The following is a 24,060-nucleotide window of genomic DNA, read 5'->3' on the forward strand; positions in this document are numbered from 1 at the left end:
TGTGTGTGTGTCTGTGTGTGTGTGTCTGTGTGTGTGTATGTGTCTGTGTGGGTCTCTCTGTGTGTGTGTGTCTGTGTGGGCCTCTGTCTGTGTCTGTGTATGTGTCTGTGTGTGTCTGTGTGTATCTGTGTGTGTGTTTGTGTGTATCTGTGTGTGTGTCTGTGTGTGTGTGTCTGTGTGGGTCTGTGTGTGTGTGTGTGTCTGTATCTGTATATTGAGCTGATTTCATTCTGATCACAGCACAGTTGCAAATGAGGAAATGCACTCTGGATTCTGTAACCTGCTTGCAGTCCCCATGTTGGTCAGCAGCAGGCTGTGCTGCGTGCCCAGTAAATGCTAACACAGCCACTCGGGGGTGACTCAGCAGATGGCACTGTGGGGACTCAAGAAGAAACAGACTGACCTCAGAGCCCTGAAAGGCTCTGTTCCCCAGACCCTTCCATCTCAAACCAGACTACGAAGAGAAGACTCTGAGAGGGTCCTAGGGGGAGGATTTAAAACGCCGAGAGGTTGCTGGTCTCTTCCTGCTCACATACATTGTGTCATGCGTCGGTCATCACTGCTTTGAATGCGGTGGCCGTTGTGGAACCAGCTGATGGTGGGATAGGGCAGGCCAGTCACTTGGCACTCCAGCATGGCCTCCTTAGCGAGTCCCACTTCCAGATCTTGCAGTGGCCGCAGGAAGTCGGGAATAGACAGCCTCTCTAGGTCTCCGTGCTCTGGCTCCTCAGGGATAGACGGCATCTTCTCCAGCTTCGAGCTGTAAGAACCACATGGCTACCCAGACGTACACAGCTATACCCTCCTAACTCAGAGCAAGGGTCCCTCAGAGGCACTGCAGGCCATGCCTGGGGTCCTAGGTGGTACCTGGGGCCAGAGGCGGCTGTCCGAGGCTCCTCCACGTACAGCTGGGCAGAGCAGTGAGCCTGGCCATGAGTGTTGGTGGCACTGACTTCATAGAGTCCCTCGTCCTCACTGCCCACCCGGGCAATGTGCAGTGAGTGTAGACCCCCATCCTGTCGAAGCCGCAAGTTGTCACCCTCATTCACGGGATGGCCTGGGGGCATAGGACACAGATGCAAATTTACTAAGGCAGAGGGACCTGTCCTCTGGGCAAACCCTGTCGCACCCACGATGTTTTCTCAGCATATTCAGAGTAGGGAACCATACCAAAATGAGTCCAGGTAACAGAGGGAGGCGGGGTACCGCTGATCTTGCAGTCCAAGCGGGCAGCACGGCCTTCTAGCACCTCCACATCTTCCAGCAACCGGGTAAAGAGAGGCGCCAGCGACGGCCGGACCGTCAGCCGGGCACTGCAGGTCAGTTCATCTGGGAGGAAGTGGGCAGCACTGGGTCAGAGAAGGCTGTGGAGGCCCAGACACCTAATCTCAGGTCTAGTCCAACCTTAAGAGTTTGAGCTGAGCCCTAGGAAGGTTCAGCATGAGGGCCAAGGCAGCGGGGACAAGATTCAAAGACCAGGCCTTCCTAGGAGGCAGAGGGATCAACAAGGATGGGCAGCAGCGTGCCAAGGTGGGACGGAGACACTATGGAAGCACAGGACCTGATTAAGCTCCTACCTTACCATGTTCATTCAAGGTGAAACACAGCTTGACTCTGAGAAGGTTTGTGAAGATAAGCCCACTGCCCAGACTTTTCCCTGTGTCTGGCTCATGCCTACACTCTGTCCCACCTGTCACACACCCAGAGCAGATGCCCTCATCTCTGCTCTTCACAGAGAACAGGAGCAGGCCAGAGATGCCATTGATAGTAACAGCAGCTGGCATCCCAGAGTTACCAGCCTTTGACTTGTATGGGGCTTTGTTCTCTGTAGAGGTGATCTCACTAATCCTGCCAATCCCCCCTGCCTGGTAGGTATTAGCACCATCCCTTTTCACAGAGGGATACAGTAAGGCTCACTCAGGGGAAGTGACTTGTCCAAAGACACATGCTTGTCAGCTTGCAGGGCAAGAACAGAGATGCCCTGAGTCAGGTTTGTTTGCTGTAGCTCCGTGGACTTGCTCTGTATGGGTATAGGGAATGTAGAAGCATTTCTGTCCCAGGTATCATTCTAAGTCATTGTTTCTCAACCTGTGGGTTGCAAACCCCTTGGGGTCCAATGGCTCTTTCACAGGAGTCGCACATCAGATATCTACATTACAATTCATGATAGTAGCAAAATTACAGTTATGAAGTAGCGACGAAATAAATTTATGGTTGTGGGTCACCGCAACATGAGGAACTAACTATTAAAGGGTCACAGCATTAGGAAGGTTGAGAACCAGTACTCTTAAGAGCTCATTGTTTGGGCAGCCAGAAGCCCATACTATCTCCTGACCCTAGCAATTAAGAGTTTCATTTCCTGGACACCTATTCTGTACCCAGCTCCTTCAGTCCCCTCCCCAGCCCTGGGGACCACAGTAGCCCTAGCACCTGAGTGAGTAGTTACCTTTGGCTGTGCTCAGCTTGCAGGTGTAGACACCACTGTCGTCCTCATGCACAGAGGTGAGCAGCAGCTTGCATTTGCGGCCATCAAAATGCATCTTGCATTTGAGCAGCGCAGGCTGCAGCAGGCGGCCACGGCACAGCCAGTCCACCTCGACGTCAGCTGGACCTGCCACCAGGCACTCAAACAGCGCCATCTCCCCGGCCCCCACGTCCACGTCCTGCAGGGGGGCCAGCACGGCCAGGGACCGGCTTTCAGGGTGTGCTGAGGGGACGGCAGCCACAGGGGGCACAGACAGAGCAGAGACACACAGGGCAAGGAAGACACACGCATACGCACACACAGAGAGACAGACAGATACAGAGAAAGAGATGCATTTGGTTCCTCTGGAGACTGGGAAAGCCCATCCGCCCCAGGCAAGACAGCAAGGAGCCCCTAGACCTGGCTCTGAGATGGGAACCCACGTTGGACCCCTGGGAGGGAGAAGGGATGAGAGGTGAATTGGAACTGAGGAAGGGGATCCGAAGCAATGGTGGCAACCATGGCGGTGGCGACGGCGGCGGCAAAGAAGACACGGCACACTAGCTGGGTACAAACTGGACTTTATTTGAGCTACGAAATAGTGTTTCCAAACCTCCACCCCCAGTATGACCCTGCTCCTGTGTTCAATCTGGCTACCTCTCTCATTCCCAGACAGAGCATGTCGGGTGTGTCTGTGAAGAAGGGTACCCCACTTGGTCCTAAGCTTGCCAGCAGCCAGGGCTTAATCCCAGACCTCTAACTTTTGGTCTCTTGTGGAATAAAAAATGTTGTGCCATTTAAAACCCATTTCTGGAATGGTCAGTGTCCTGCTCCTTCCCAGAGAGCTTCCTGTCCCACTGTATCAGCCTCTCTGGGCCCCTGCATCTCATTGATGCTGTGTTCTGTCATCTTATTCTGTCTTATCCTACCTCAGTTCAGAGGCTTTCTTCCCTGACTGTCACAGACACACAGACAGACAAACAGATAGACAGACAGTGGCCTGTAGCGGCATAGCACATGCACTCGCTGGGTGCTCCCTATGGGGACACCTGGGGGAGCTTGGCACCCCTCATGGCCGTCCCTTCCCAACATTCAATCCTTCTGGGGGCCTCCTGGTCTGCACAGCCACATATCCACTTGGGGAGGGAGGGGGGGAAGATCCACAGGGGCCCACTGGGTTACCCCAGGGTGCTGTACAGGCTAAGGAGGGAAAGGGTGCATGGGCTAAGTCCGGGCCGGCGAGCCGGCTGGGTCTGTGGGCAGGAGGCAGTGAAACACAGCGAGGTCCGAGAAGTGCCTGAGACAGGGGTGCAGCTCGGAGGGTAGCGGGGGCAGCGTAGGTGGCCCCCTGAGCTCACTCGCCTGTGTACAGACAAAAACCTCAGTCAGCAAGCGGCAGGTTAGTGCGGCACACACACACACACACACGCACACGCACACGCACACGCACGCACCACGTGCACACACACCGCAGACCTCGCTAGGACCCCTCTAGATATCAAGCTGCCTCTACAAAGGTCACTTCTGGCTCTCTATAGATCGGCACTGGGAGGAAAGGCTTAGTAGCTAGCCTGGTCCCTGGGGTTCCTCAGGCAGAGATCCTGAGCAACAAAGGGGAGAAGTGTTCATAGCTATTAGGAGCACCCCAAAGCCTACGGAATGCTGGAAGGAATCCCAAAGAGAGAGAAGCACCAAGACACAGGTTAACACAGAGAAGTGAGGCAGAACCCAACCCCAGAGAAAGAAGAGGGCAGAGGCTAAGAATTTAGAGCTCAAAGAGGTGGCAACCATAGGAACGAGAGGAATGTGGGACAGTGAGGCAGGGAACCTGACCGAGGAACTGAGACTGCAGTTCTGGGTTCTAGCAGGAGCTTAGCAGTGCCTTGGACAGCCCCTAGAGCTGGCCTTTGCCAGGCATGAAGGAATGGTGCCCAGTGAGGGGCAGGGAAGGACAATGGTGGGACAAAGGGTGGAGGAGATGTTCCTAACCCTATGACATCACATGGAAGGGAAGGTCAAATGGGTGGCCAGCCTCTGAGGGGCGACCCAGCAGCTTCCAATGGGCAGCCTAGATAGACCCCGTTATTCCTGCTGCCCCGGGAGCCCTGCCGTGTGTCCCCACCTCTCCATCCTTCAGGGCTCTGTAAACCCTGGCACCCCTGATGTTTCTCCAGGTCCCATGATGATGGTACCCTAAGGGTCCCCTTCGAACGGGTCCAGCCATCAGCCACTCCCCACTGCTTTCCCAACCACAACAGTTTTGCACAACAATCAAATGTGTAGGGAGAGTGAGAGGGCACAAAAGGAGGGCAAGAGAGTCCGGTGAAGCACAGAGCAGGCGGTAAAGGCTTAAGGGTGTGGGAAGGGGGTGGCTGGCTGTAGGATGCAGGGCTTCCAGCTACTGCTGGGAGTTGTCATGATGGACCATGGGGAAAGCAAGTGGGGGGGGCAGCCAAGTATAGGATTATTTTCTGTGTGATCTTGGGCAAGTCACTCCCTTTCTCTGGAATTTCTTCCGTTGAGCCAACTACAATATAAGCAGTGGGACCCAGGGACTTCCATGGCCCTTTCAGTGTGACATCCTATAACTGAGGTTGTATGTGAGCTGTCAGTAGGGTAAGGATGGAAAAAGGTGGGGATTTCATGAGTATACGGTCTCTCACCTCGGACCTCCAGGCGGGCCTCGCACTGCCGAGCGCCATATTCGTTGACTGCCTTGCAAGTGTAGAAACCAGCATCACCCCGCTCAGCAGCCAGGATCCTTAGCCGGCAGAGCCCACCCTCGGCCTCCTCTGCAAAGCGCCGCTGGTCTGGGCGCACGGGCTGCCGATTCCTTAGCCTGTCAAAGAGACAAAGCCAGAAACTGAAGCCCTTACTTTCATTCACAACCACAGAGGGTGGTAGGCTGCAGAGCTGCCACCTCCCTTCCCAACTGGCTTCCTAAATCTATATGGCCGATCACTGTACCCTGGGGAGCCAAAGCCAGGTTTACCCTGACTCTACTTGGATCTCTCCCATCTAGGAACCTGGTTCACCTCTAAACAGTTCTTAAATGTCCCCGTATCTTACTTCCACTTATTTGTAACAGAAACATAGATTCCCACGCCCTAAAAAGATATGAAGAACAATCTTTTTTTTTAAAAAAAATTCTAATTACACTGGAGACCACATAATCATTTAAAAGTGAAGACCAGAACCCCAACCAGTGTAGAGGTGGAGACAGTGACATGCAGAGGAATGGTCTAGCTCAGAAACTGTGTGTGGGGACTGGGTCTACCATAGGCTGGGGACAGCATGGCTTGGCTTCAAAAATCATCCTCCATCAGTTTACGGTGTAAGGAGGATCAGCCTATTACAGGGCAAGAGGTATTACTCAAAGCTGACAGACATGAAACCACTCATCGCTCCAGCAACAGAGGAAGCCCTGGACAGGCAGGGTGATGCTGTTATCGCTGAAATGGGATCCAAGGAAAGGTCTCTAAAATTCTGCTCCCTTCTACCAAAGCCGGCTTAGCCTGGGAAGTGGTGGAGGTTGGAGGTGGGGTATCACTGGTGGGTGGTATAGGTGGTTGTTACTTACCAGGAGACCACAGGCTTGGGTTCCCCCTGCACTCGGATGCTCATAATGACATCTTGACCTTCTCTTACTGATTGGTCCATGAGCGAGACCTGAAGGAGAATCCCAAAGCGTCAGGGGTGACAGAACATAGCACTGGCTGCTGAGAGCTGGGGGACCTGGGACAGAGGTCTCTTCCACACCAGTCTGTGGCTGTCTCTGGGTAACAAGGGTTAACGGGGCGAGGTTCTGTTACGTGTAATGCTTAAGAGTGGACTCAAGAACAAGGGGGTACACATAGGAATGGTGTCCACAGAAGGCTGGATACCAGTCTTAGGAGTCTGACCTTGAAGGTTGGGGGTGCCTTGGAAGAAGAGTCAGAGGAATCACGATCCTGGCTGGGACTGAGCTTCATGGTAGGGGTTCGGGGCCAGGTCTCCCCAGGCTCTGGGAACTCCTCTGGGGGGCTCAGGTACTCCTCATCAGAGGTGATGGGGCTGCTGAAAGGAGAGGTGGACCCACCTGGAAGAGAGATAGAAGGTATCAAGGGAAAGGAAGATGATTCCCCTGAGAATATTGCAAAGAGGAGGCAGCTCCTGCAGGCCCACACCTCCTGGTGACCATGACCACTTCTTCTCCCTGAGTCTGATTCTTTCTCTGTCAAGGCCTGCTAACTGACTCTGATGATACTCTACAGAGAATAGGCTGGAGCAAACGGTTTGGCCAGCAGAAGGGCCACTGATGGCTTTAGGGGCAGTCCTGAATTCTACTCAAGCAGTTAATTTATGTTACTAGCATGAGGCTCCAAAGGAGGCCGTAGAAGCCTCTGGGACCCCCCACAACAGCAGGATGAAGCACTGGTTTCTTAGGTGAGCTGGGCCTGGCACAGAAGGGCGGCACACACCTCAGACAAGCCCCATCTTGACCTCTGTCCCGGGCCAATGAGGCGGCAGTGTCCAGGCAGCCCTTCCCCCTCTCCCTTCTCAGCTTCCCCAGGGGCACCTGTTGGCCCCACCCCTACAGCAGGAACCTCAGATTCTCAGGAAATGGGAAAGCAGAGTTAGATCAACCATAGAAAAGAGTGGTTCAGACTAAGAAAAGAGGAGGGGGACACCTGAGTCTGCTTTGGGGGAGGGGTGTCCCCAGGGCCCTGAAGCTCTCCCATACAACTGGCCAGGGGCCCAGCTTCGCTGAGCTGGCGCTTATCCGACTGCCAAATACAGACATGAATCTGCCACAGCCCCCTGGCCCCTCCTCCTGGTTCCCCCACCCCAAGCCCCCAGCAGTACTGCACCCCAACTCACCCTGAGGCTTTGTACACGGACCCCGGCCTGCACCTTCCTTATGTCTCTGCCCTGGCACCAGGCCCTCTTACCCACTGCCCACTGGCCTTAGCTCCCCAGGGAACAGGCGATCAGCCTGCCCAGCCCCACTCACTCGCTGACCCAGCAGAGGCTCCGCACTGAGCCAGCCCTGGGGGGGAGGGGAAGTGAGCTTAGGAGGGGGGAAGAAGGAGGTGGGGGTGGCCAGCAAGAGGTTGGACAGCAGGCAGGCGCTGGCTGGGAAGGTGGTGCCTGCTGAGACCACAGGGAGCAGCCCCTGGAGTGGTGGAATAGAACAGGGGAGGGGCGGAGCCCAGACCAGCTGAATTTAGCCACTGCTCATTCCAAGCAGCCAGCCGTCTGCCTTTCCTCTCCTTACAGCTTGGGACACTGACAAGAGCTGAGTCCATCAGAAGCCTGGAGCCTGGACTCCAGGTGTGGGGACCCAAGTCCTCAGAGGGGATACAGTAGGGTGGCACTGCACTGTGGCATTTAATATCCTTGCCTGGGCCGTAAGTGTTGACTGATACAGCATAGGAAGCGCTATGCTTTGCCCAAACCAACAAGACTCCTGACCTGGGAATACATAACTAGCCAGTTTTAAACCCTAGAACAGGCCACAACCAGCTTTTTTCAGACACAGAGAACCAAAGAACTGTCGGGGCTTTGACCCTCCTTCCCAGATTTGTCCTCTGTCAACCTAAGGAAACTTAGTACATGGCTGCAACCTCCCGGGTCTTGCACTGGGCAAGTCCAGGAGAGCAGGTACTTCAGGACACAGACCTGCACCCAGCTCAACCATGCTGGCAAACTGCCCTTCTCCCATCGGCCCACCAGGGCTCAAAACTAGGAAGTGCAGGCCTTTCCTCACCAATGCTCACTCCTCACCAGCATCCATTTGCACCCAGTGGGTGGAGAAGGGGCTTGGAAAGAATAGAGGCAGAGGTGTTGAGCTGAGGGCACAAGTCCCTCCCTCTCCTCTATCCCCTCACTCCACCCACGGCCACATTCCCAAGTTATGACCTGTGTTCCCAGCACTGCCAGTGATGAAGAGGTGTGGGGGCCAAGAGGACAGCCCACTTTCAGGCTGGCTGTCTCAAAGTTGAGGAGGAGAGAGAAATCAGAATGGCATTTGTGGCTGGAGGCGTGGCCGCCAGCTGATACTGAGGTCATAGGCACAACCCTTGAAAGAAGGGACTCCTTTCCCTCTACAGAGTTTAGATTCCTGGCTCCAGGGTCACCTCCAGGTTGGACAGTGCTGAGGCAGCTCCCAAGCTAAGAAAAAGAGGGCGGGGCAAAGATTTAACTCTGATTGCCAAAGGTCTATGCGTGCTTCAGAGACCCCTGGTGGCCAGTAGGGAACTAGCACTTAGGTGCTAGCCAGCCAATCAGCAGCAAGTCTAGGTCAAATCGCTTGGCTAGATTGCTGGCCAAACTGCAGGCACAGGCTCCAGAGGAGTATGGATGAGTGCTCTCTGAGAAAAAGAAGTGGCCTCTGTTCTGCCATAAAGCCAAAGTACATCACTAAGCTGTAGAACCCCACCCTCTGCTGATCTCATGGGCGAAAGCAACTTGGTAGCCATTTTTGTAACATTCCAAGCCTGATCCACCTACAAACACAGATTTCACTGTGGGAGAGAACACCAGCAAGGGCACAGCGTTCGTTTTCTCCCAAATGTTCCCATTAAAGGACCACTTCTTCACATTTGACCCAGCTCTCTATGAGCTGACTCACTTCATATAGCTGTCCTTTGGGCAGTTCTTTCAGGCCAGTATCATTCAGTAAGAACTGGCATTAAAATCCCACAAGCAGGAATTCCCCCAGACCAGTCCATCCAGTCAGACCTAACATCCCAGCTGTCTGTAGACTCTTCACTACAAACACAGCTTCTGCTGCCACCCAGTATCTAGCACACGGATGACATCATCCAAGACCCTCTACATCAGGAGAGTGTGAGTGATACTTGAACCACCCACATGGGTACCATTTAGGGCTTACTTTGAAATACAGATTCTTAGACCTTAGACGGTCTACAGAATTGATTTTCTGAAGTGAGGAGTCAAAAACTGTAATTTGTTTTCAAAAGCACTCAAGAGATTCCTAGGCACATGAAAGTTTTGAGAGCTAGGCAATCCTCAGGGGAGGATAAGAACTCTACGAGGTGATTTCACTGAGTCTCACAGCTCTTGGCCATTCCACTTCGGAGCAGGGCTGTAAACCCATAAGTCTAGTTCTAGAGCCCGTGTGTTTCCAGTTACAGCAGCTAGCTTCCCAGTTTGAGCTAGATCTTTAGTTCCATGCCAGTGATTTCAAACATTTGTTGTTTTTTTTTTTTCAAAATTCTTCTTGTGTGGTTGGGCTTTTGTTGTTGTTGTTAGGTTTTTTTTTTTTTTTTTTTTTGACAGAATATCTCTGTGAAGCCCTGGCTATCCTGGAACTCAATTTGTAGACTTGAACTCAGAAATCCACCTGCCTCTAGCCCTGGTTAAGTTATGATCTCAGCCTTCACAGTAGCTAGAATTACAGGTTGGGTCACCAGGTAGAGCAAAGTTCTGTGTATCTAGCACATTCTCAGGGGGTGCTGATGCTTTTGAGGGCTCGGGGGACCACATCTCTAAGGTTTCTGCTGCCATCCCAACCTCCCCTCTCAGACAGAGCCTTATTACTCTGTGTGTCCTCCCTGGTGTCCACGGGAGCTCCCATAGCTTGAACCCCCTGAACAATGCTTCTCTCATTCCTCTCTCCTCATCTCCAAGTCCTGTGGTCCACACACCCCCACCCCAAATCTAGCAGTGTCTCCAGACATGGCTTTGAGGGCCAAGGTGTGGAAAAGACAGTCGTGTAGTTAGGGGACTTTGGCTTGATAAGAAAGAGCAGCCAGATCCACTTGGGTAGAACAGAGGACAAGTGGCAAGGGAGGAGCCAATGAAGGCCAGATATATTGGTGACTCTTGGCTCTGGGAATGAGGGAAGATGTGGTATTTAAATTAGAGCTTGTTTTAGAGAAACTAAGGCAAATAAACTATGTGAGGTAGAAAGTGTAGGCTCAGAGGCCTGCAGACTATTTAGGAATGGACATGGGTGACAAACTAAGAAAGGGGCAACAAGGCTATGATGGCACACGCCTTTAATCCCAGCACTTGAGAGGCAGAGGCAGGCAGATCTCTCTGAGTTCGAGGCTAGCCTGGTCTATAGAGTGAGTTCTAGGGCAGCCAGGGCTACACAGAGAAGCCCTGGAGAGACAGAGGAGAGAGAGAGAGAGAGAGAGAGAGAGAGAGAGAGAGAGAGAGAGAGAGCCAGCCATGTGAGGCCAGGAATCTCCCAGAGTAGAAGGAGGAGGCCCACTGAAGAACTGGCCTTTGCCCTGAAGGCCAAAGAGAACCCTGTATGGTTTGTGGGGAAGGAAGAATGAACTGAGGATTAACTAGCACTTCCATGTGGCCAAGCCTTCGACTTTGACCTCCATATGTGCTGCCTTGGTAGGTCTGTCCCACACAGGCCCATTTGAAATGGCTGCTATGGTGATCTCCAGAGAAGTGAAGGGGAAGGAGGGGTGGGCTTAGAGGTGGGACTTGTCTCAGTGTGTTGGCATGAACATCTATCTCCCCAGAACTCCCTAGGGCAAGAAGAAACACTGCTGAGAATTGTTTCAATTTTAGTTCCAAATGTATGAAACGCTGGTGAGAATTTCACTTGGTCAGCCTGACCCAGCCGGGCAAGTGTTGAATTTCTCACATATGACTGTGGTGGAAAGCTCTGGGTCAGGTAAGCTGTTTGTATCCATACTAAATTAGGTGACATTCTTCTGGGTGACAGATAAACTCCATTCTAAGTGGCAGCCTTGGGGAGTCAGCCCACAGGCACCCCTGATGCTGACAGTTGGGAACAGGGAGGGAGGGGTGAATCTGATTGAGAAGACCATGGTACTTTTCTTTCTTAAATTTCTGGATCCCAGTGAGATGGATAACAGGGACTGTGTGGTATTCTATCAGTGGTCACTGTCATTGCTAGGAAGGAACCTGGAACCATGCATTTGGTGCCCTAGAACCCAGACCAAGAGAAGAGGGTAGAGGTTGGTGGCACATTTTTCTTCTTTTCCTTTTGCATTCATGTTGCCCAATAAATAGTCTCTTTCCTAACAAGGTAAAGGAGATCTTAAATATAAGACCAAGATAAGTCACAATGAACGCGTTCTCCTGGTCCAAATATTGGAGGGCAATTCTCCATCCTCTTATAATCTCACCAATCTTACCAATTACATAGCTCATCCATTAAGATGATGCTTACATGACAGACCAAAAGCAAGAGGAGAAGGAGAAGGAGGAGAGAGGGAGAAAGGGAGGGAGGAAGAGATAGAGAAGGAAAGAGATAGAGAAGGAGAGAGAGAGAGAGAGAGAGAGAGAGAGAGAGAGAGAGAGAGGGAGGGAGAGAAATAAAAAGGAAATGAGGCCAGCTAAGGTCCAAGATCATGGCTGGTTCAAACACATGAGGCGTGCAGGCAGTGGGATAGAGGATGGAGAGCTCTGAGCCTCCTTCCTCTGCCTCCTCCTGCCAGAGTTTACAGTGGAAAGGACTTAAGAGCATCAGGAAACAGGACCAGGGCAACACAGGACAGAGACGGAGAGTCAGGAGAGAGGAGACTCCTCCCCAAATCTGGCTACTCACAAAGGCCTGGGCAATCTCCTCCCTAGAATCTTGGGGAATACCTTAGCCCCAATCTCTTCAGAGTAGCAGGGAAGGGGACTGCACAGTGCAGTGGTTAGGGATGTTCAGCCAACAGTTGCCCTAGCTCAGCATCTCACTGAGGTGAGAGGAATTAGCAGCTGAGACCATTAATACGCATGACAAATAACATGACATTATGCAAACATCGAAGTTCCTAATGGGACTGGCCACACTTGCTAGGTGCTGTGTGCAACTGGTGTACCACGCTGCGGAGTACAGACACAGAATGCTTCCCTGGTTGTATGAAGGTGTGGTGGTCAGTGCTGTGCCCTGGAACACTTTGCTAACACTCCCTAGTCTCAGTTACCTTATTAGTGAGTGACAGGGACACAACAGAAGCTACTTCAAAGAGCTGGGTTAAATGTTATTTACGTGATCAGTGGTGGGTCTAGTACATAGGAAACACTCAGCAAACACCAAAGAGTTCTTACTTTTATCCCAGACTCACACTAATTTGTTACTTGAAGAAGCAATTTCCATTAACATACCACTTATTACTAATAACATTCCCAGGCTGCTAGCCTGGCCTGACTATGAATCATATTTATTTTTTTCCATCTGTAAGATAAGAGCATCAGATGCATGTGCGACACACATATATATCTCTGTCCACTCAGACATAAACACCATGCACACATACAGGACTCAATACAGCCCAAGGAAAGAAACATAAAAAGATTTTGGGGGGAAAAAAAGTACATGGTATTCTGCAAACAGAAGCAAACGCCCAGATACAGGGCGCCTGGCATTAGTAGGTACTCAACAGAGGCTTGTGGGATGGATGTGGCAGCTAACAGAAGCTTCATCTCTGTTTAGGCACTCACCTCACACTCCAGGGACCCCCTCCATTTATACCCCACTTAGGGTTATTCAATGGGTGAAACTGACTCAGGGCTCAGGCAAGACTGCCTCCATGTGGCCAATGGCTATATTCTCTAGTTGCCGGGGTCCTGGTTACTGTCATTCTCAACCAAGAATCAACACCTGTGGGTTTTCAAAAGCAGGCCCTGATGGGGTGGCTATGGAGCATCCAACTTGGTTTCCATGGCCCTGTGTGTAAGGGTGGGGAGGTAGTAAGAAAGGTCAATGGTTGAATGGAGTTCTCTCCCCACAAGACAGTACCACTTCCTTCCACATCCTCCCTGTACCTCCACAGCTGGACAACCCCATCATCACTACCTACGGACACCTGGTCTGAGACCCCCTCTATTGGCAATGTCTTTGCCACCACTGGTCCTGCCTGCTCCAGCTACTCTCTGGGCCCTGTGGCCTCCATCCAACCACTTTAGACCAAACAGTGCCTTGTAGGGTAAGAAAGTCGGCTTACTCCACAACCAGTGCAGAGTCTGGACCTGCCTGCCAGCCTCTTGGGTCCTGGAGCCAGTCTGACTTATGGGGCCTGCTGTGATGCTTGGTATAGCCCAGTGACGCAATGAAAGTTTTCTGGCTGCCCAGGATGAAGCAGGCACAGAGATGCCATGATGAGCTGAGGACTCAGCGGCTGGAGGGCACGGAGGGACTGGATGGAAGGCTCTGGGAGAACAGGAGTGGAATCCCCAAGGCACAGAGAGTATGAAGAAAAGGGCAGGGAAGGACATGGCACTTTCCAGATCCTCACAGGAAGCCGAGCTCATGTGCACAGCATCACCCGCAAACGCTAACAACTAACATTTGTCTACAGCTTTACAGTCCATAAACCTCATTCGCACATTCACTTCCATCCGTGAGGATGGTATAATTATCTCTGGTTTACAAATGAGGGAACTGAAGCTTGGGAGGTTCAACGTGGCAAACACAGAACTTCCAGTCAAGTGCTGACAGCTGCCGTGCCCCAAGCTGCTTTCCAAACCTTAAATGGCTCCCAGGTGGCCACCAGCCAGGATTGGGGCACTTCATACCCTGCCCCTTGGCAGCTCTCAGCCCAAGCCAGGTATTGACTGGAGTTCTGGAGCCAGGCCTGGGGCCCCTAGGAGAGCTGGGAGCTTAGTCAGAGGCCAGATCCCAGAGGAGATGGAAGGATGGAAGCAGGAAGTGGACGGGTGGGCATGATTCAGCGTAGTGGGAGAGTGAGGAGAGAGGAGAAAGCCTCAAACAGCTCCAAGGAAGGGGTGTGGAATGAAGGAAAAAGACCACAAGCCAGACGTGCCACCAAAAGGAGCTAACACAGCCCAAAGGCTGATACCAGAGCCCACTGAGAACTCCCAAATTGGGAATTCGTTAAGGGCTGAAGCTCTGGCATGTGCATCCATGGGCTCCAAGCTTGTCTCCGCAACACTGAATGAAAGAAAGACAGAACACGAGATGTCCTGATTCCCAGCCTCCTCCAGGGCCCTGACCCTTCAGATCAAGCATCCCAGAACACTGTTCTCTGAGCTTTGGCCTCCTAGAGGCTTTGCACACCCATTTGGAAACATCCATTTGGTAACATCTGTGGGTGTCACCATCATCTTTTCCTGCTTCAATACCCTGCCCATCCCCTCCTCTCCCCACTACCCAAGATCAGCACATTGTTAGACGTAACCACCTAAATGAGTTAGAACTGCCATGCACATAGATACTGGTCCAGCCCTGCCTGAACCAGAGAGATACTGACTGGGCTGAAACTCAAAGGAAGTAGTCTGGCAGCGAGTGAGGGCCTTTGTAAATAAGAGACAGGACAGCCTCAACATGGCTGACACTGAGTATTCTCAGTGCTGCCTCTGTAGGGTCAGAGATCCCGATGGGAATGGATGCAGCACTTGGACTCTCTTTGTTACTTTCTGTTATCTTCTTGTCCTGGGACAAAATGGATCTCAGAAGCTCTTGGTGCCTCTTAAATCCCTTAAAGTCATTCTTTTTCTCATAGTCTCAGAGACCATTGGCCTTCCCACCAGACCCCACTCAGAGACACATAATAGCAGTGATTCTCAAACTGTGGGTCTTGGCCCCTTTGGGGTTTAAATGGCTCTTTTACAGGGTTGCCTAAGACCACCAGAAAACAGATATTTATGTTATGATTCATAACAGTAGCAAGTTACGATTATGAAGTAGCAACAAAAATAATATTGGGGGCGCCACTACTCTCTAGGATGTTCAAAGATGAATTTCACCAACTTCATGGAATTTTCTGGATGAGAGTATCCCTGCCCTGAGACTAGGATCACTTAAACTGCTTCCTCCAGAGAGAGTTGGACCCAGCACAAGGGAGGATTGTGCACACTGGGAAGCCAAGACTTGGAACCCACACCCTCATGTTCAACAGGAAGGATCCACAGCTTACCCCAACCAGGACCCCTCTGGAAGGCTCCCTACCAGGTCTCACGGCCAGTGATGAAGCACAGCTAGCCTGGCCCAGTTCGTTGGTGGCAGTGGCTGTGTAGCTCCCAGCATCAGCAGCCTGGGCCTCTCTGAGCAGCAGTGTGTGCCGCTCACCTTCAGCCCGGATGAGAAGACGACCTTCACTGTGCAACATGGACCCATCCTTTTTCCAGGACACTGTAGGGAAGGAGGAAAAACCAGCTTGCCATGGCCACAAAGGGTTTGCTGGGAACTCTCGTCCTTGCCCGCACCCCACAGGAGCACAGCCTGTTGTTTTTCCACCCGAATAGTATTTTTATACAATTTTAAAATTGAGACAGGGTCTCATCTGGGGTTAAGGATGCCCCACCGTATCATGCTGTGCTGTAGGGCCGACTCAGAACCATGTGTATGATAAACAAGCACCCTGCCAACCAACTACATCTTCAGCCTTCTTCCCTTTGGGGAATTTTGAGGAATCTGTCCTCACTCCAGAAACTAGGCTGCCTAACCCAAGAAATTTGGAGGTAGGGGGACAATCTTCCAGGATACACCAGAGCTGGGGCAGCCCCATGGTCTGACAGTTTTTCTCTTCCCCACCATGCGGTAAGAGGATTCCAGGAAACCTATCCTGTCCCCATACCATATTCTCCTCACCACAGCCTGCCAGCCTCCAGCTTTCCCTGCAGCTCACCTTGGGGTGGGGGGTTGGCGGTGATAATACACTTGAGTAGCACGTCAGCTCCTGGCGCCACCACCATGTTCTGCAGGGGTATCTCAAACACTGGTGCCTCCAGGGGCTCTTCCCCAGCAGAAACATAGGAGTCGTCCGAGGACTCTGCCAGACACAAGAGCAGGGGTAGAAAGGGTAAGGGAACATGAGACTTGTAGTGGCATTGGGGAGACATTTGTAGGGAGAGGGGATGTTGGCAATACAGAATCCTAGAAAACCAAAACCCAGCATGAGGGGTTTCTGGACGGCAGGGTTTGAGAGAAGCAGAGCTCTTGAATGTCCGGAGACAAAGGGAGGTAAAGCCAGAGCACATGTTCTTAATTAGATCAGGGTGGCAGAGACCACCTTTCACTCCCAGTTCCTGCTGGCACTGGAGGGAGTGGTGTATGCAGTGGGTGTCTTCGCATGAACTGGCCATTTTGTATGTCCTGGCAGATCTTTGAAAGCACTCTAGGGGCCACAAGATTGTCTAAGCACCAATGGGCAGAGAACAAGCTACTAGCCACCTAAGACCTAATCAGCAATAGTAGGTTCACAGGGAAATGTGGAAGTGGGGATGGCCAGATAGTAAACTTGTAAGGCCACCAGATTTCCCGAAGAGGCGGTGGTAGAGGGACCAGACAGTCTGAGAAGATCAGCTTTGGTTCTGCCCCTTCAGCAGGCAGTAACACTTTGCTTCAATGAGAACAGGGTACCAGCAATACAAAAGGAAGTAAGATATGGCGCCTGCTTATAGGACACTACACACAGGGAGATGAAGACTGTACTGCTGTGGATCTCTCTAGGCATCTTCTGAATGTATGCTGGAGGTTGAGCTCAGAGCCTCGTGCATACTGGACAAAGGCTTTCCCACTGATCTCTCCCTCCCTCCAGCTCCTCCCTTAGTGTTTTCTGCCTCTAACATTCTATCAGCTAGATAACGGACATTGTTGGCAGCCCCAAGGGTAGCGAGGACCCCAGGTTGGCCGTCTTCTTAACTATATCACCCTTAACAACTGAGACCATCTGTCTGAACCTCAGCTTTGTTATGGGGACGATGGCAGGATAGCATTTGGTGCTTTGTACAGCTGGTGTACAGACAGAGAGGAGGTAACATCTCTATGGGTCTATTTGACACATCTGGAACACTTGTGGGAACACGGTAAGTGTGCTGTGTACGATGGAGGGAGCCTATCCGTGTCTAAAGAGTCTGAGGTGCCAACACACAGATGAAACAAGGTGGTAAGGGCAATAATGCAGGTACTGGCAGGACCTGGGGCACACTGGGGGAAAGCAGCAGGGGGTTAGGGACAGTAGGATTCTGTCATCATCCATGGGACAGCGAGGCAGGATGCAAGGATGGGACAGGGGAGGCTAGAAGGTGAGTGTGGCTCACAGTGTGGCCACAAAGGGGTAAGGAAACCATGTTGGAATTGGGACGTGGGGGGCAACAGAGTAAAGGGTTAGAGAATTTTTTTTCCTCAAGAATTTTAGAATGCCTGTTCCCACAAATGGATAGGGGGCCATGAGAACGCCTTAGGTTCCAGCCAGGGCCTCCTCCAGCTGTTGGTCCTTGGCCCCACTGCCTAGCAGGCCACTGGACCAGAGAGGACCTACAGCAAACACCCGGGCTTTGCTCAGTGCGCACACTTCATGTTGCGCCTCATCAGTAGCTGATCCTAACTTGTAGGTACCTTTACTCCAATCCCTGCCTGTGTCAAAGCCTGCAAGCAGTCTCCCTGCTCCCTGAGCTCTCTCAACTGGCATGTCAGGGGACATTCTCAGCCCTTCCTGTGCTCTTACCGAGCTCGGGGGATGTAGGCCGAGCACGGCGACCTTTGCCTTGGCTGCGGGTCCCTCTGCGGTCCCAGGGCCCCCAGGGACCATCCTCCTCAGGTCCTCTGCGAAGCCTCTTCTCAGCCTCAGGTCCCGCTCTATTCTTCTCCAAGGTTTGGGGCAGAACAGAGTCCTCCACTCCCGGAGTGGCCCAGGGCAGAAAGCGAACTGCTTGTGCAGGAGGTTCCCGTTTGCGACCGGAGGGGGCTTTTGTCCTGCTCTCCGTGGGATCCGCGGTGAAGGGCGGCACAGGGCTTCTGCACTCCTGGATGGCTCTGCTCCTGGTTAGCGGGAATTGTTCCCGACGCTTGATCTCCTGCTGCGGGCCTTCCCCCGGTTCAGTCCTGCCCAGCAGCCCTCTGCTTCGGGGCTTCCCAGGCTCGTCCCCAGATTTGCCCGTGCCACTGGGAGGAGGCGACTGGGTGGCAGCAGGGCTCACAGCCCGTGAGGTCTTGGGTGTGGAAGGCCGGGAGAAGAGTGGGGGCTCTCCGGGGTCCCGAGGGGATGGGGCGCGCTGCAGCGTGGCTCGCAGGGACTCGTGCGAACGCACCAGCTCCTCCCGCGACGTAGATCGGCGGATGCGACCCAGCTCCTGGGCGAAGCGGAGCTCGAGGTCCGAGGTTGCACTGCGTTGTCGCGTGCGCTCATCCAGCGAGGCCGCTTTTTGCTGGAACAGACGACGCCGCTCTGCCACACTGCCCCGAGGTGACCGCAGCTCCTCCTGCGAGGCCCCGGGTGTACCCCACGCCGCGCCGCCCTCGGACTTCGGCTGCTCCAGCGAGCGAGCCTTGCGCAGGGGCACCCAGGGCCGCAGGGGCGCTGGCGGCGAGTCGCTGCGCTCCAGGCTGCGACGCCGCTCTTCGAAGAACTGCAGCTTGTCCAGGATGCGAGAGCCCGCGCGCACCAGTCGGGGCGAGCGGCCCAGTGCTGACAGGCGACCCGAAGCCTCGCTCAGTGGTGTCTGGGGCCGGGACTCCACCGTGCCCGCCAGCGAGGGCCCTGATGACTTAGGCTTTTTCCCTCGCTTCTCTTCGGTGGTGATGTCCTCAGGCAGCGAGGGCTCCTGAGCACGCCGATGGGGCGAAGTGGGAGTAGCTGGGGGCTGGGCACTAGGTCCTGGTAGAGCCCTCTTTCCCACCCGAGGAGATGGTGGGGGAAGCAGAGCGGACTTGGAGGGAGGTGGAAGGGCAGGGCGTGGACGAAGGGCATCACTGGCTGGTTGAGGCTGAAGGTCAGGCTCCTCTCTGCGCAATCCACTCGGAGGAATGCTGCTGCAGAACCAAGGCCGAGAGGGGTGGAGGACTCAGGGGGCCTTTCCTCCTAGACCCCTAGCTTGTGAGAGGGATTGAGCAGTGGGGCATGCTGGGCAGGCTTGGGGTGACAAGGGCCAGATTTTCCTGCGTCCCCAACTCCCGCCTTCCCCCCTCAGCCCCCCCCCCCGCCACCCCCCTCCCCCAGAGCACAGCCAGAGCAGGTGCTGGGGAGAGGCCAGCGGCTCAGGCACCAGAAGACTGAGCTATTGGCTGGGTCCAAATACAGACCCAGCCCCAGGGGTTCTGGCCAGCCCCCTCCCCCCAGCCCTGGAAGCTGGGGCACAGCAAGTACTGAGCTTGAGGGAGAGAAAAGAATGGCGGCTGAGGCGGACCCAGAGATGAGATGGCAAGGGAAAACACAAGGGCTGGATGGGGAGGGGCTCCTCTCAGGAATGTGCCTCCTACTCATTCCTGCCCCAAGCTGGTCCCCACAGGAGCCCTACCCAGTCTGGACAGGATACTTGTCCTTCACAGTGAGCAACTGCCTCCTCACTAGGCAGAGCCTTTAGGGAGCAGTATTTTATCCCTGTGGTGACCTGAGTCCATTCCTTAACCCCAGCACCCATAGGTTCTCGATGGATACTGCATACGGCACCTGGGATCTCTGGGAATGAACTATCCAGACTCCCATACCTCTTGATCAGTTTATTCATAGTATAGGCGTCTGTCTACCCCTCACTGGGGAAAAAAATCTGAGCCCTTGAAAAGCACAGAAGTCCTCCCTCAGAATTAGCCCTGCTCAGAAATAACTACCAAGTGGGACTGAACAAAGAGTGTGGGAGACGAGTGTAGAAGCCTGTCAACCTCAAGTACCTTCTCATCAAACAGCGTTTTGATGCCCAGGAGCCTCGGTTTCCCCTATCTGGATGGGGAAAGGGCATGTTATGCAGGGAGATTGGCAAGAAAGGTATCTGAGAGCTGTTATCATACCTAACATATTAGAGAGAGCGGAAAACTTACAAGCATGCTCATCGAATACTTAGTGTGTGCCAGGCATGAATTAAGGCATCACTTGCATTGAGCTTTAAAAAAAAAAAAATCCTTACAGAAGTCCCTCAACGGAACAATTGATACTGTCCCATTTACAGATAAATAAACTTGAGGTTGGTTCAAGGAGGTCCAGTGCCCTCCCAAGATGGCAGCTAGGACTTGGTGTTAGGGACGGAAAACAGATAGCCTGATTTCTAAACCTTTGCTCCTGACCAGCTGTCTTGGTTTCTGGGAACACAGAAAGGAGAAGAAATAATACAGTGCCATCCAGGAGCCTAAGTTCTTTGGCTGCTTCAATATAAGGATATTTTAGACTACCTGAGTCACCACCCACTCTATAGACCCACCCCTGCCTGGAAGAGGAGGAAGGGGTAAGGGCGGGATGCCAGCAAGGAGGCAGTCTATGAGGGAGGTGTGGGGGAGGGGGGCAAAAGTCCTTAAGGAATGATCTCTGGGAACTGGGTGAGGCCTGAAGAGAAATTGGGGACAGCAGAGGAGACCTCTTGCTGGCAGCTCCTAGCTCCAGGCCAGACTGTACCATAGATATCACTAAGGAAATGGGTTCCTCTGAAGTTGCCATAGCAACTCCAGGCTCAGGCTGGGGCCTGGGAAAGAAGGGAAGGGAAGGAGTGCCTGATAAAGGCAATAAGATAAGCAAAGGCACTCCGAGGCCCCTGCTCGGACCTAGGCCTCTAGCCTGTCCTTCATTAACCACTCCAAGCACCCTCTTAAACAACCCACTAGGGCACCTTGTTTAAACTTCATACGTCCACCCAACACCCACACTCATCACAAATCAAGCACCCTTTCAATTCCCCAATTACCCCATCACATCTATCATCAGCCACTCCCCACTTCTGACATAGCAACCCCCCCCCTTCTGCCATCCCCCAAATCTCCAAAAATGGCTTCAACATCTCCACATGTCATCCATCCCCTTGGGTCCACATTGGCCATGGACCCAACCTCAGGTGTGGTCCATGAGATCCTCACATCCCCCATCACTGCTACTCCAACCCTCCCCCTCCACCCCAGCTCCTTATTTCCACCCTCTCCTCATTTCTCAGCCCCCCTGCCTCCCCACAGCCCACGTCCTCCACAGGCCCCTTGTCCCAGCTGCCCCTGACCACCTCACTCTCTTCTCTCTCCTGGGTGCTGTCTCGTTCCCCTGCTCTCTCCTGCTCTCCCGGGAGCTGCCGTGCAGAAAGGTTCTGTTCCTCCCAGAAAAAGGCCCACATGGGAACAGGAATGTGCAGGGAGAGGAAAAGGCAGCAGCTGCTGAGACAGCAGGCACGGAGGGGGCCTCTGGGGGGGGGGGATCCTAGGACAACTGGAGCCTACATGGGCGAGGCAGGAGAGGGGCCCTGGCAAACTGGAGCTCTTAGAGGAGCCGTGGAAGGGACAGAGGGGGTCCACAAGACCACGAAGACCGCACTGTGAGCCAGCACGGGTGGGAGCAGGAGGCCGTGGGTGGGAGTGGTGTGGGGAGAGAGTGTAGCCAAGGCTAGGCGTGGAAGCGGTGGGGAATGGAGTACACAGAGATGGATGAGGCAGAGAAGACTGGGGTGGAGGCTGGAGGAGCAGTGATGGGGCCGCACAGGACAGCATGGTGAGATGAGACAGTGTGAACCCAGGCGAGGCAATTACTTACACGTGGATTGAGAGCGCCCGTCCTCTGTACAGACTGAATGCGCTGCCATACAGGTCACTGGCCACCGAAAGGCTATCCTCTGACCCCCAGCTTGCGCCCACCAGATTAGCTCGCGATGCCCGCACCAGCGGCTCCACCCCCAGGTGCCGTGGCCCGGCCCCGGTTGTCTGTGCTTGCCTTGGGCTGCCTGGGAGGGGGCGGGTGCCACCCCCGCTGCCCGCTTCCTGCTCCAGGACCGTCTGCCCGCTGCCCCACCAGCTCACTTGCTCCTCTGAGGTGCCTGTCACGGAGGTCGGGGGTGTGTCCAGAGAGGTGCCCACCAGGGTGTCAGAGCCCCCTAAAGAAAGGAGCACAGTGAGGCAGAGGCACCCTTTGTAAGAAGCCAGTCTGCTTGCTCTTGGAGCACCCAGAAAGCTCACCCGTGGGGGTGCTGAAGGCCCTGTCATCCCGAAGCTCCAGGCGCTGGGTCCCCGGCACATCGCTGATGTCATCCTCAGCAGTCTCCGAGTCTGGATAAGAAGGGGTCTGTGTGGGCAGGGACCTCCTCCCTATGCCTCCAACTCTTCCCTAGTCGCCTCCTGCCTCCCCCACAGTAAGTTCCATCTTAACCACAGGGAGAGTTCCAGGACCCAATCTACTCTCTTTTGCTCCTGACATCCCCTTGACCAGCCTGGGATGCTTAAGGTAGCCCCTCCCATGCTGGTGCCCTGGCTCCATCTCTGGACCATTCATCCTTGGATGCTCACCCTTACATCCATGGACCCCTTCAAATAAGCCACCCCCCACACCTACTTAATGGCTTACCAGGGCCTCATCTACCCTCACCATGTCCACAACAGCTTAAGGTCTTGAATAACCGCATCCCATATAACAAACCCTAACTTGTAGGGCTCAAAAGTCTAGGTTCCAGTATCCCAGGAACAAAGAGGAGTCACCTCAGAGTTGTACTGTCAAGGCACGCAACCAACAGCAGGACCAGGCTGCCCTGAACCCCAAACCAGCCGGAAGGCATCAAGGTGTAACTGAGGCATTGTGAGGAGAAGCCCAGACTGGGTTGGGGAAGGGAATGAGGGGCTAGGGCAGGAGCCAGCTTCCTACCGTAACTTTGCTTTCTGCAGGAGCGGAAAACTTCGCTTCCATAGGAGCAGCAGGAGAGAGATGTGGACAGACAGTTATCAGAGTGTTTGTGGGATGGGGAGGAGAGGGAGAGCCCCAGCCCCAGAATGTACCAACACGGGGGAGCCATATGGTTGGGTTGTCATCTCAACTGCCCAGTGGTTCTAGTACCCTTAGCACTTACTGGTACTCTCACTAGCCACACACACACACACACACACACACACACACACACACACACACACACACACACTCACAGACTCAGTGTTTGCACTGTATTTCCACCTTTCCTCACAAATGCATTTCTATCTGTCTGCACTGGGCTTTGGCAGCCATCTTCCCCTAAGAATTCCTCTACTACTGAATGGTCCTCAAAAAAAAAAAAAAAAAAAAAAAAAAAAGAAAAAAAAAAAGAAAATTAAACAACAACAAAAATACAGTGGTTAGGTTAGGAATAAAGATCCCTGGGCATTTTTCAACATCCTAGAGTCTATCATGTTCTGTGCCTCAGTTTCCCTTTGAGTACCAAAACAAGCAGTGGCCATGTGATCATTGCCAGAACGTGGCACTTGGTCCCACAGGACAACAGAGAGCCCAGGCCCATGATGGATGTGCTAAGGAACCCCTTCCCAAATACTGGGGCTTTTCTCTGCTGCAGGGAATAATCCTTATTGGTGGTGAATAGGTGGGGAGGGGATTCCATATCTCATGGGCTATCTTCAGGGCCATAATGCCTCATGAAGGGACATGGACCGAGAAGTGGGCATGGGCTACAGCAGCCAGAAGTCCACGCACCATGGGTAAGTCGGCCAAAAGCCCGGCGGGAATGGCCGGTTTTCTGAAAGAGAAAAGCCAGAATGAGTTGTTGAGGGGGAGGCTCGCTCCTGAGCCCATTCGCATTTCAATCTACTGTTATCAAACAGGAACTCTACCAGGGACCAGGGAAGAGAGACCAGAGCCACTAGCTCTCCTTCCTCTAGGGTATCCAGCTGGGCTCTGGGGGAAAGCCGGGGAAGGAGGCGGTAGAGCAAACCCTAGTACTTCCTAAGGGATAGAGACTCAGCCAGGGGTCAGAGCAGCACGCCCAGAGATACAGGG

At 53.4% G+C, this 24,060-nt stretch overlaps 1 protein-coding gene across 12 annotated transcripts in view; it reads right to left on the bottom strand.

Moving 5' to 3' along the window:
• The window catches only part of Speg (striated muscle enriched protein kinase), a 55,652-nt gene that overhangs the window by 24,170 nt on the left and 7,422 nt on the right, over positions 1-24,060 (bottom strand). For 2 of the 12 annotated variants that reach the window (XM_076931619.1, XM_076931625.1), the window contains exons 2-13: positions 22,266-22,355; positions 21,847-22,183; positions 17,860-19,163; positions 16,039-16,182; positions 15,360-15,542; positions 6,367-6,542; positions 6,045-6,133; positions 5,128-5,303; positions 2,447-2,707; positions 1,171-1,329; positions 868-1,057; positions 537-760 (exon numbers count right to left, since the gene is read on the bottom strand). In XM_076931619.1, coding sequence (XP_076787734.1) covers positions 537-760; positions 868-1,057; positions 1,171-1,329; positions 2,447-2,707; positions 5,128-5,303; positions 6,045-6,133; positions 6,367-6,542; positions 15,360-15,542; positions 16,039-16,182; positions 17,860-19,163; positions 21,847-22,183; positions 22,266-22,355 — 3,333 coding nt within the window. Of the gene's footprint in view, positions 1-536; positions 761-867; positions 1,058-1,170; positions 1,330-2,446; positions 2,708-3,029; positions 3,827-5,127; positions 5,304-6,044; positions 6,134-6,366; positions 6,543-7,324; positions 9,494-15,359; positions 15,543-16,038; positions 16,183-17,859; positions 19,164-21,325; positions 21,513-21,846; positions 22,184-22,265; positions 22,356-22,944; positions 23,673-23,757; positions 23,801-24,060 lie in introns of those variants that run through there. The other 10 variants (XM_076931622.1, XM_034498734.2, XM_034498733.2 and 7 more) reach the window with 10 other exon arrangements.

This window comes from Arvicanthis niloticus, chromosome 3 (assembly GCF_011762505.2).
Source record: "Arvicanthis niloticus isolate mArvNil1 chromosome 3, mArvNil1.pat.X, whole genome shotgun sequence".
Lineage (NCBI taxonomy): Eukaryota > Metazoa > Chordata > Mammalia > Rodentia > Muridae > Arvicanthis > Arvicanthis niloticus.